This window comes from Eufriesea mexicana, unplaced genomic scaffold (assembly GCF_001483705.2).
Source record: "Eufriesea mexicana isolate 0111107269 unplaced genomic scaffold, ASM148370v2 scaffold3927, whole genome shotgun sequence".
In the NCBI taxonomy this organism is placed as follows: Eukaryota; Metazoa; Arthropoda; class Insecta; order Hymenoptera; family Apidae; genus Eufriesea; species Eufriesea mexicana.
The window spans coordinates 592-12,365 of record NW_016911922.1 but is presented as its reverse complement, the minus strand read 5'-3'; the positions used below and the strand labels follow the sequence as shown (position 1 = coordinate 12,365).

General features: G+C 28.4%; 3 protein-coding genes across 4 annotated transcripts; all 3 read left to right on the top strand.

Annotated features, from left to right (window-relative positions):
* Nucleotides 1-13: 13 nt before the first annotated feature.
* LOC108551351 (condensin complex subunit 2) lies at nucleotides 14-2,011 on the top strand. Its single transcript, XM_017905484.1, has one exon. It carries the CDS (start codon nucleotides 14-16, stop codon nucleotides 2,009-2,011), a length of 1,998 nt encoding a protein of 665 aa, XP_017760973.1.
* Nucleotides 2,012-2,518: 507 nt separating this feature from the next.
* Nucleotides 2,519-3,873, top strand: LOC108551358 (malate dehydrogenase). Its single transcript, XM_017905495.1, has 3 exons — nucleotides 2,519-2,926; nucleotides 3,035-3,418; nucleotides 3,499-3,873. Exons 1-3 carry the CDS (start codon nucleotides 2,519-2,521, stop codon nucleotides 3,871-3,873), a joined length of 1,167 nt encoding a protein of 388 aa, XP_017760984.1.
* A 582-nt stretch (nucleotides 3,874-4,455) lies between these two features.
* Nucleotides 4,456-11,539, top strand: LOC108551357 (nascent polypeptide associated complex protein alpha subunit). 2 transcript variants are annotated; one of them, XM_017905493.1, is made up of 13 exons: nucleotides 4,456-4,858; nucleotides 5,759-5,800; nucleotides 5,876-6,063; nucleotides 6,141-6,327; nucleotides 6,873-7,116; nucleotides 7,305-7,466; nucleotides 7,560-7,724; nucleotides 7,804-7,887; nucleotides 10,153-10,442; nucleotides 10,513-10,632; nucleotides 10,844-10,939; nucleotides 11,017-11,175; nucleotides 11,292-11,539. In XM_017905493.1, exons 1-13 carry the CDS (start codon nucleotides 4,832-4,834, stop codon nucleotides 11,304-11,306), a joined length of 1,779 nt encoding a protein of 592 aa, XP_017760982.1. In that variant the 5' UTR covers nucleotides 4,456-4,831; the 3' UTR covers nucleotides 11,307-11,539. The 2 variants fall into 2 exon arrangements, with proteins under 2 accessions (XP_017760982.1, XP_017760981.1); XM_017905492.1 differs by lacking the exons at nucleotides 4,456-4,858; nucleotides 5,759-5,800; nucleotides 5,876-6,063; ... (3 more) ...; nucleotides 7,560-7,724; nucleotides 7,804-7,887 and adding an exon at nucleotides 9,340-9,407 and having other exon boundaries at nucleotides 10,178-10,442.
* Nucleotides 11,540-11,774: the final 235 nt, after the last annotated feature.

Here is an 11,774-nt window from a genome sequence, read left to right as displayed (position 1 = left end):
ACAAATTTATAAAATGGAAGAAGATATAATATTAGAAGCAGCGCCTGAATACTCTTCATCATCTTTACGGAGAAAATCTTTTCAAAAACAGAATAATTCATCACCTGTCTTAGCAGAAAACAACGATGAGGTTGAAAGATTGGTCAGACGTTGTGAAATGAATGTTTCTGGAGGGACAATAGAAAATGCAAGTACAAATAATAAAAGAAGATCTTTGGGACTTGGTTTCTTAGGTCAAAAGTCACTACTTGAAATAAAGGATCTTATAAGTGAATGTATAAAACTTAATACTGAAAACAAGATTAGTATGAAAAATGCATTTAGTCTCGAAATAATTAACTTGATGTCCTATATGATAAAGAAACAGGACAGCAATATGTCTAATCTTCAAACAGCCAGTACGTCTTTAGATGTAAGTACAAAAATTTATGGTTTTCGTGTAGATGGAATCCATGCAGAAATAATGAAAATGGCTGGTGGGTTAGATAAAGAAAATAATGAAAGTGCAATTGGTGATGTAAATGAACATGTAAATATTAAACCAGAAGATCAAGTGTATGATACACAGAGAAATAAAAAAAAGGAAAGAAAAAGAAGCAAGCAGAAAATTTTCAGTACCATAGATAATTTGAAAGGAACTGTAGAGATTATAAAACCTTCATTATGGATAATGGAAAATGAAGATGCACAAACGACAGATGCATTATATCAAGTAATATTACCAAATCATGCAAATTCTAAGTATTATTTACACTTTTACAATGATGTTATTGTAGATACTATACAATATGATTTAAATGATAAAAGTACAAAAGTAAATATTCCACAAATAGAAAATATTTCTAAATTAGAGATATGTCCACCTTTGACTAATTTTGAATTTCAAAATTGGATTAGTGATAATGAGAATGATGCAGATAAAAATACAGAATCAGAAAAAAAGGGAAACGAATTTCAGTTTGATTTGGATGCTAGTTTACCAGCTGAAGATGAAGTTATCCAAAATGACATGAATTATTTTGATATTCAGGATACAATGGAGAACGTAGATAGATGTATTGAGGCACAAAAACCAACAGAAAATGTTGTGGACTTGTGTAAATTTATATCTGATACCGATAAGCACAAAACATCTGAGTACTCTTTTATTCAGAAAAATTGCAGCCTACATTTGGCTGGTTCATCCCATTGGGAAATAAATAATTTTAAAAAATGTGAAAGGAGGAAAAATGTAGCATCTTGTCCACAGAAGCCAACTAAAAAAAGAAAAGAAATAGAAATATGTTATGATGACAAAATAAAGAAAGCAGTAGCAGCAAAATTTTCAAAAAGTAAAGCAACAATGTTTGATGCTACTAAATTATATTGGAATGAAGACAAACTCATAATGAAACAAAATATTGATTATAATATTACAAATGCAGCTAAGTTATATTTTCATAAGTCGATAAATATAAACATCAGTCAGAAGGATCAGTTAAATGTTACCCATATATCTGATATTGAGGATTATAATTATAATAATGAAAATGATACATCAAACTATTGTCCTTATGTTCCTATTGAAGATTATGGATCAAGTGAAGACAATGATATCGAACATAATTTTGAAATTAAAGATAATGAAATGATTTTTATTGGAGACAATTTAGTAACTGTTCCTAAATTAACGAATAAAATATGTATTGCATATAGTACACGTGCAAAAAAAATTGATATGCGACAATTAAAAAATTCTATTTGGAAGATTCTAACTGTGAATAATAATAGAGAAAATATACATATAGAAAATACAGAAAGTACAGAAAATAAAGAAAAAGAAAATAAGATAAAGGAAGATAAATATTTTAGTGAAATTTATAAAACATTACCGAATATAGTAACAAAAACTAATATAGAAGTTCTAAGTTTTCCAATTTCTTTTGTATCCTTATTACATTTAGCAAATGAAAAGACGTTAAAAATACAATCTTTTCCAGATATGTCTGATCTTATTATAGAAGCAAATTAACTAAATTTTTATCTTAATCATTAATCATGTAATTAAATATAATGTTATCAATTAATTGTACATAATTTTAAGATTTTATATATTCTGACAAAAATATATGAACAACACATTAAAATAGATTTTTATTCATTTCCATCTTTATCTAGTTTGTTTCATTACTCTTTATTAATGTTACAGAATGTAATATATGTGTAACATACATATAATTGATATTTACATATCTGTAATCATAACTTTTATAGGTATTCGAGTCGAACGGAAAAATATAAAAATCATAGATAAAAAAGAGAAAAAAAATTAAATGTAATTAAATTTTATGTTTGTCATTTGCATAAAGTATTCGGTTTGTATAAAATTATTCGATTGTTTTTTACTCGTTTAATTAATCAATATACTTTTAACTCAGTAACCTAAGTAATCTCTGAATTTTATTTCTATTGTACCCTATAAACTTCAACTGTATTAAAAAATTGTCGTTAATGATTCATACAAGGCAAATGTTTAAACATGATTGGAATACGTTATCTTTTAAAATCTACCGAGAAATGTATTTTACATTGTCTATACAAAAACATTTCAAACATGCCAATTGACGATAAAAAAGCGAAGTGTGTAAAAAATAAAAGAAATGAACAAAAGTCAAAGGAAGCTGATGTTAACATCAAACCTCAATTTAAAGATTACGATTACTTTTTACCAGATCGCAAAGGAGACATAAAAGTTTGCATGATTGGAGGGTCTGAATCGTTGATTTACGCAGCTGTTCTTTTAAAACAATTTCGTCTCATAAAACGAATACATGTAGTAGATACAAAAGATTCATTGGCTAATACAGTTTTAGATGTTAGTCATATTGATACATCACCTCGTATAAAATATTTTAAAAGAAAACATTTAAAACAAGCCCTTAAAGAAGTATGTCTTTATCATTCTATTTCTGTAATTTAATATATTTAAATAGTTAGCAATATATCAGCTACATTATTCAAAAAATTAATTCGCAGAAATTGATATTATTTGTAGATAAACATTATCGCATTGATGGATGAGACAAATTGCAATATGAATCTAAATCCTGTAGATCAATTTGAAGCTGTGTCGCCATACATATGCGAAATGGCTGAACAAATGGCACAATTAAGTTCGGAATCTTTGGTTGCTGTTTTCGCCCGACCTGTTACAGCTACGCTTCCTGTGGTGTCAGAAATATACAAACTCGCCGGTTGGTGGGACCCAGACCGAATTATTGGTTCTACCATGCTTGACCGTATGCGAATGGAAGCATTAACCGCGAATCTCTTAGATTTAAATCCTGCATTTTTATCAGTACCAATAGTTGGCGGAGCAGACTCAAATACTATAGTTCCACTTTTATCACGTGCTACTCCAATTAATCGGTTTACTAATGTATGAAAATATATAGCTACTATACTTGAAAGTATATTATTTTTTCAACTTTTAACATCTTCCATCAAAAATTCACGTAGACACAACAGGACATGTTATTACAATCATTAAGAAGTGCGGACAAAGAAATGGCAAACATTGAATTCAGAGGACCAACGTTATCTGATGGAGCAGCAGTTGCCAAATTAATTCTTGCACTTGCTGGAGGTCTTAGTGGTTTCAAAAGTATTGTCACATCGGCTTATGTACGATCAAACGTTTTACCAATATGCAGATTTTTTACGAGTGAATTGCAATTCGGTCCAGGAGGTATACAAAAAAATTTCGGATTGCCTAAAATGTCAGCTACGGAAATAATACTTGTAGAACAGACAATTCCTTTTATCAACGAATATGTTATAATGGCGACAAAAGCAGTTCATACTAATAGACACATCACCCTGAAAAGTGTATAAATTTATGTTTACTAAAAATTATTCATTTTACTCGTGTTACTCATCTTACTCATCTTATAATGTACTAACAAAATTACACGAAATAATAAAACTTTTATAACTTCATTTATTAAATATCGTATAATTATTTTACTATAGATAGTTTGAGAAAACAGAACTTAAGTGTTTTCAATATTTTATATTCAATAAAAATTGTAAGGCAACTTATCGATTACTGTGTGATCGAATATAACACGTCAGTTCTATTTATATATTTGTTATTTAGATGATTATAGACATAACTATGTAGAACTTATTTTTATAAATATAATAATATTTTGAATAAAATTAATAGCATTTATGTAATTTATTTATCTGTATTACTTCCTTATTGATACGTGAAACGAACGTCTAAACAAAACTGTATTGTAACTGTATAGAATGTTCGTTCAGTGTCTTGTACCTCAGTTTGATTTGCAGTTCCAAGCGGAACGGTATTTCGACTGGTTAATATCTGATGGGACGCATACGAAAGTGGCAGTCAATATTATTTTATAATACATAAATTTAACGAATGATATTTTATTTAAAAATACTATCTTTTATTTTCAATGAATTTATAAAGTGACAAGTGAAAAAAGGAATTTTCAACATCTGTTGATTCTTCGATATATCATTTTTTCATTATGTGAATATTATGCGCGTTGAAGAGAAATATTCATTTTTTTTTTTGAAGATGATGACAAATCATTTAGTGTTACTGTTCAAGGAATGTTTATAGATAATTTGTTCTATAAATATCAAAACAAAACGCAGAGAGATTTAAATTTGGGTCGAGTGCACATAGATACCGCCCGGCTAGGCTATTTTAAAATTGCATGAATCTCGTATTTTGACATTTATTACGTTTAAGCTGTTTTATCTTCGACAATTGAAAGATTTATCATTTCGTGGAAAAGTTCATTAGAATTTTGACATCATGGGAATCATATTATCAAGATTTCATGTAAGTCTGTGTCAGTATTTACATAAATAACATTAATGCTATGTGTTATTAAGGTTAATATTCGACCATAGTATTTTTTTCTTACTATCCACTTAGTAATAATTAAATTATCATTGCACTTCGTAGTTATACGAACGTTTTTAACTAATAATATATTATATTTTTTGATATTGAAGTATAATTAAATTAAACATATGGATTTTTTAATTGATAAATATTCGAGGTTAGGCGCTTAGCCTAAGAAGCTATAGAAGCTTAAGAAGCTTATTAAAAAGTAACATATGTATGACTTTTTATAAGTATATTATAGCATAAACTTTATGATCCTTAAAAGTTTATAATCTTCATTTTTTATAGTACAAACATAGCAACTTAATTTGAATAGAATTCTTAATATTGGATGATGAATCAATATTGACCTGTAATTTATGCAGTAGACTCATCATGCGACACAAAATTTCCATTCATTGACACTACATTTAATTTATTTAAATTATTTTAACTTTGTACCAAACAAAGTATTAAAAATATTGTTACATTTAAGTATTTGTAGTAACTTTTTAACTGATAATTTTGTGTTAAAAAAAATTGTATATGTCTTATCATATATATCATATATGAAATTCTTAGTGTTCAACAGGTATTATAATTTATTATGCTGCTCATGTAGTTACTTATAAGCTTTCATATTAATTATTATTCAGTGAATATATCTTAGTGACGATACTGAATTCATTTAAATTTGATAATTTAATTTGCTTTTATTTAAAAATATATTTAAATTTAAATAAATACATATACTATATAATATGTTACCTATAAAGTATAAATTATTAAAAAAAATGCTTATTAAAAGTTATGTCTAAATATGTAAAAATATAGAATATTTTTACATTTCAGAAAAAGAAAACAACAATTGAGATTTTAGAGGATCTCGATAAGGTAAAATATATATATTTTTCTATTTGCATCTGTGTTAATAATTTTTAAAATGATTATAAATTCCTTGTGTAACAGAAAATTAAAGAAATAGAAAAGTATGGACATGTCACAGAACAGAGACACAAAAAAATTATTGGAACTCTTATTCTATATAGCGTAACACTTTATATTATAACAGCCTTCATCTTTTACTTCTGTTTCTTCCCTGCATCGCTCTATGATCAAATATTTTACATCATTCCATTGTTAATTTTCCCAATTTTGTAAGTGCCTTTAATGTATCATGTAATTTCTTTATTAAATTATTCACAAGAATTAACAAGACATTTTATTGTCACAGAATATTGCTTACAAAGAAAATGGTAACATGGTATTATAAACGTAAAATTTCTGAAAATCAAGAGAAATTAAGTAGTATGCAAACAGAAAAAAAGAATATTTTAGATGAAGTCATAGAAATTGAAACATATAGAAAAGCTAAAGAAATTTTGCTAAAGTTTGCTCCAGATGAATTAAGATTGACTCCTGTAAGTACATTAAAAGATATAATTCAGATTTCAATATATAGTTATTTTTATTTCAATTACATAAATATTCTTTTGTTTGAATTTTTTTTAACCCTCCGTCAAACGACGCTTTTAACGGCCGTCAGCAACCATGCCTTGGTCAGTATAGGACCCAGGTTTAACATTTTTTCTATTCATTTTAGTTGTATTTTTGTATGTTTATTGTTGTATGTTTTTGAATTAAAACATTGAAATTTATATTATATTTTGAATCTATACACATTTAATAGGTACAGTATAACTAACTGTTAATAACTGTTTTGCTGAATCTTCTAAAAACATTTTCCTTCTAGAACTTGTGTTACAATTATTTGCATATGAAGGATTTTTCCACCCTTTAATTTTTTTTTTTTTTTTTGCAGTTATCTCCACAGGTTTGTATCTTATGTCATACATTTTTTCAGAATACGTTTGAGTAATTAAAAATATCTTTTTAGTAATAAACAATTAGAGTTAATTTAAAAAAAAAAAGCTAAAAAGTATAGTAAAAGAAATTTTCATTTTAGCCAACTTATACAGCGTCATCACCCGCAAAAATTACCGAACGATCTAGTACACCACATAATATGTCCCATGCATCTCTTTCTGGGGAACTGAGAAGACGTGTAGTAACAAGTCAAAATCAACCATTAAATGTGCAAAGTGGTATGCCTGCTAACACTGGCCTTGTCCCAGTTGGCATGACTCCCACTCAGAATCCACCAAATACTTCCTTCCAGAGTGCTCCAAATACTCCAATCCGGAGTTATCGTTAGTACCTTTAGGATTATAGTTAATTTTTATTTTTTTTAAATTTATGTACTATTTTTTCATTCTATGTTATTTTCCTTTGATATTAATTTATTAAAGCCAAATTCTTTTAATAATAATAAATAAATGTTATAGATTTCTTTATCAGGAAATTATATTAAAAAATTAAGAAATAAATTGTATAATAGGAACTTCTTTACCGCGTCCAATATTGCCGCGGCAAAGGTCTTACTTGGATCGATTGATCGATTATCTTGTCGGAGATGGTCCATCCAATCGGTATGCATTAATTTGTCGGCATTGCGAATCGCATAATGGAATGGCACTTAAAGAGGAATTTGAATATTTTGGTAAACTTTTGTCATAATCTGCCAAAAAGAGTTAAGTGTAAAGATTGATTTACAATACTAAGTATTTAAAATATATGTATTTTTATTTTGTAGGATTCAGATGTTGTTATTGCAACTTTTGGAATCCTGCAAGAAAACAGAAACCATTTGCTCCAAAACTGGAATATAATGTAACTTTTAATAGCTCACTACCGACTGAAGCAAATAGAGAAGATGTAAAACTTCAGCAGACAGAATCACCAAGTCCATCTGATACAGGTTTAAATATAGAGAAAAATGATATATAAGCTTTTTTAGTAAAAAAGAAGAATTCGAATTAATTGAAAATAATTTTTAGAATCGGATATCGAAGTGCTCGAGCGGCCAACAGAATCATTGGATGAAATTGAACGTATTACGGAATCAATAAAAGATGGGCATGGTGAGAAATATGTTTATTAATCACATATATACTTTAATATTCTTTTTTATGTTATAAATAATTACAATCGTAGATGAATCAGATGCCATGAAATCCGAGACGGATAGCGTTGAAAAAATGGATATCGATGAATCTTCATCTTAGAAGTAATTAGTGATATGAAACTTTTTGTTATGGAATATACTACAGTTGCATTGTAGTATACATATAGGTATATAGGTATACATGTATAGCAGAAATGTAAGTACTATATTATTCGAAAACAAATGTGGGAAACTAAAAAATATTATACTTGACAATAGTTAATAATATAGTATTTACAAAAATAACAAATACTATATTCTTGTACTCAAATGAAAGATCATTCCAAATTGTTCTTATCTATTTTTTGTTAGAATATTGCATAACTTTAAAAATGAAGCAAAATAATCGCAGGTACTTAAACAGGTATTTTTTGCTTGAAGTTTTTGCTTCATTTATCTTTGAAAAATGATGAAATTTGATAGTACATTAAAAGAATGTTTAAGAACTGTTTATTCTTTTAAAAATTTTAAATTATCTTTATCATCACAAAAATGCCCATGTTGAAAATTGTAGTCAATAATACATTTCGTACAAGACTGCTTATCTCGTCAATAGTGGACATTAGTATTTATATTAGAGAATATCGTACTTCTTTCCTTTTTAACAAACCACAATATATATTGTAATATTTTATTATTTTGCAAATTCGTAAATTTTTTGCGCGACCATGTTATTGGTAGATCAGATACTCCTTTTATTATTCTATGTTAATAAAGGTATGGATTTTTTTATATCCATAATTTATATAAAAAAATGGAAATGAGAAAGAAAAAAATATTTATTTTGTTCTTTACCGAACTATTTCCTAGTAGAATCTTTTTTTTAGTTTAAGTATTATTGTGATAATAACACGTTTTTTGTGTATTACTAATATTTATCGACAAAAAGAAAAAAATAAATACAAAACTCATTATAATTAATAGGATATAAGTGTTCAGTGAAACACGTAATTACTATATAAACGTTATATATTACATGAACATTCTACTCTTCTACTCTTTAAAAATAATTTTTACTTGTTTCAATCGTTTACTTAATTCTTTTACTTGCAATTGTGCTTAAGAACGTATTTACTGTAAAACATTGTGATTTGAAATTTGTATTTATACGATGAGCAGAACTGGTTTGAACTGTTGTTGAAGGAAATATACTTTTCAATAAAAATATATGTAAAAATGTTTTTTATTTGCCCATTTATTAATTTTTTGTTATGTATGTTCAATATTTATTGGATTGTTTAGAAATTAAATTTTGTAAAATAATTATGCATTCTCCTCGATTTGCACAGCCAATTGCGGATGATGATTTAACAAAATGTTCACTCGCGCCTTGTGTTCTTAAAAGTACAAAACTATGCTCATTCGAGCACACGTGTGAATTGGTCTCAGTTTACATGGTAAAAATAGTGCACGGTTGTCGACGGATTATCGTTCGAGGTAAATCTAACGATTTTTTCAGCATCGTTCAGTAATGGTAGTAAAAGAACGTGAATATCGAGAGACAAATAACAAACATATATTTCTGTGCGAATCATATCGTGTGTAATGATTTATCGTCAATGATGAACGTACGAGATGTTTATGCATCAACGATCTTTATACACCAAATTCATTGTGCTCAATAACGATATAAAACACTGTATAAGAACGCAAGGAGAGTGAAAACGTGTCACTCACGATTACTAGAACACCGTTAAACTAGTTATGATAGCTAAACATAAATAACAAGAGAAATAGACGATCGTATTTCTATAAGTATTTTTTTACCATCTTTAGCGGGCGCCATAACAACGTCCATTTGTCTGTTATAATCATTATGTGATAAGTGATTATTCTTTGTATTTAGTTATTTTATATTTATTAGTAATTTTCAATTCATCGATAAGTTTTATCGTTATTTCATTTTCATTTCTTAAATTATTCGTATTTATTGAAAGTTATAGTACGATCGAGGGTATATTAGGTGGGGCAGACTTTGTTAACCCGGTATAAAACACGTGCACTCAATTTGAATAGATCGATTGTTTTAACCCGTAGTTTATATTAATGCATAGATCCGTTAGTATCGTAGAAAATAATACTTTTTGCAAAAGCAATACATGTTAATCTTTTTTTACAATTTACATGCGATAGATTCGTTTTTGCTTAGCTGTATAATGAAACAGTAGGGATAGATTGGTAGTGTATAATGTAATTATCCTTTACAGATCAACAAATATGCCAGAATTAACTGAAATTGACAAAGCTGCAAGCTCTGAACCTACAAAGGTTGAAGCAGCAGCAGCTCGAGTTGGAACAGATACAGATTCAGATGACACTCTACCAGGCTTAGATGATGCTGGTGCTGGTAGTACAGTTGGTTTTCCAGGGACAACTGTCACTGGTCTTCCCATGGACATAGTTTCTAAAGCAAAACAAAGTCGTGGAGAGAAAAAAGCTAGAAAGTTAATGAGCAAACTAGGATTAAAGCCTGTATGTTATAGAAACTCTATATACCTTTATTTTATGGTATAAATAAGTAACTACTATTTTCTTTATTTAGGTACAAGGAGTTAACAGAGTAACTATTCGTAAATCAAAGAACATTCTCTTTGTAATCAATAAGCCAGATGTGTTGAAGAACCCAGCTTCAGATACCTATATAGTATTTGGCGAAGCCAAGGTGAAATTTATAGGATATAAGTTAAAATAATACTTCAAAAATGTGTAACATTGGAGAAATGATGATTCATTTTTGTTTCGCATATTCTAAACTGAAATATTCAACTGAACTGTTGAAAAATTCCTTGGCAGACTGATAGTGATTGTATACTAATTTTTTTCAATATTTGTTTTGTATTTCTTAATTATTAAAAAAGTTATTTGTTTCATAGATCGAGGATCTCAGTCAACAAGCTCAGGTAGCAGCAGCTGAGAAGTTCAAGGAGCCATCAGCTATTCCAGCAACTGAAGCTGGTGGTAGTACTACGGTAAGGAATTACATCCGCTCCGATATAGAAAATGGTAATAAAACGGTTTATATGATCTTTCGACTCTATGTTTGAAGATCGTTGCACCGATACAAGAGGAATCAGAAGAAGAAGTCGACGAAACGGGCGTCACAGAAAAGGACATTGACTTAGTAATGTGTCAAGCCAATGTGTCTCGAGGGAAAGCTATTAAAGCTCTTAAAAATAATCAGAATGATATTGTCAATGCTATTATGGTAAGTTGGCAGATATAAGAATAAAATTTGATAAAAAGTAATAGTACATGATGGCAAAAACAATGATTTCGTATACATAATCCGAAAAATTATATTTCGCTTCTTGTCCGTTTTAGGAATTGACAATGTGATGAAGCTACTTAGCAGTAGGGTGTGCTACCTCGTAGCTCGCATTGTGACATCATCTTATTTTATCATCTGCGTCATCAGGAAAAAACATCATCCTTCTTTTTGTCTCATTACATTGAAAGGATTCAGCTCGAATACTGAGAGGCCAGAGTTTGCACGGAGACCGTGATGCTTGTCTCAAAAATCCACATGTATATACATAATTCATATGAAAAAAAAAAAAATAAATATACTAAGGACACTATTTTGTTCGAATTTATTATCTCACTTATCCCTCATACAAGATTTCATAAAACGAAATTGGTTTTATTAAACGAAGTTATTATGCAGCGCTTAAATTATACTGTCCAATGCGAATTACCATTCTTGTCTATCTCATTGAATCAACATGTCGTATCCTTCAAAAGGATAAGGAGAAAAGTTGTCCATCAACTACAACTATATGCTCTATATAAATTCAATCTAATATT

Bases quoted from the DNA above. Each gene is read 5' to 3' on its own strand.
- LOC108551351 (XM_017905484.1), top strand. From the start codon at position 14: ATGGAAGAAGATATAATATTAGAAGCAGCGCCTGAATACTCTTCATCA.
- LOC108551358 (XM_017905495.1), top strand. From the start codon at position 2,519: ATGATTGGAATACGTTATCTTTTAAAATCTACCGAGAAATGTATTTTA. The intron at 2,927-3,034 runs GTATGTCTTTAT...TATTATTTGTAG, and splicing joins TAAAACAAGCCCTTAAAGAA to ATAAACATTATCGCATTGAT. The intron at 3,419-3,498 runs GTATGAAAATAT...AAATTCACGTAG, and splicing joins CAATTAATCGGTTTACTAAT to ACACAACAGGACATGTTATT.
- LOC108551357 (XM_017905493.1), top strand. From the start codon at position 4,832: ATGGGAATCATATTATCAAGATTTCAT. The intron at 7,888-10,152 runs GTGAGAAATATG...ATAGATTGGTAG, and splicing joins ATCAATAAAAGATGGGCATG to TGTATAATGTAATTATCCTT. The intron at 10,633-10,843 runs GTGAAATTTATA...TTTGTTTCATAG, and splicing joins TAGTATTTGGCGAAGCCAAG to ATCGAGGATCTCAGTCAACA.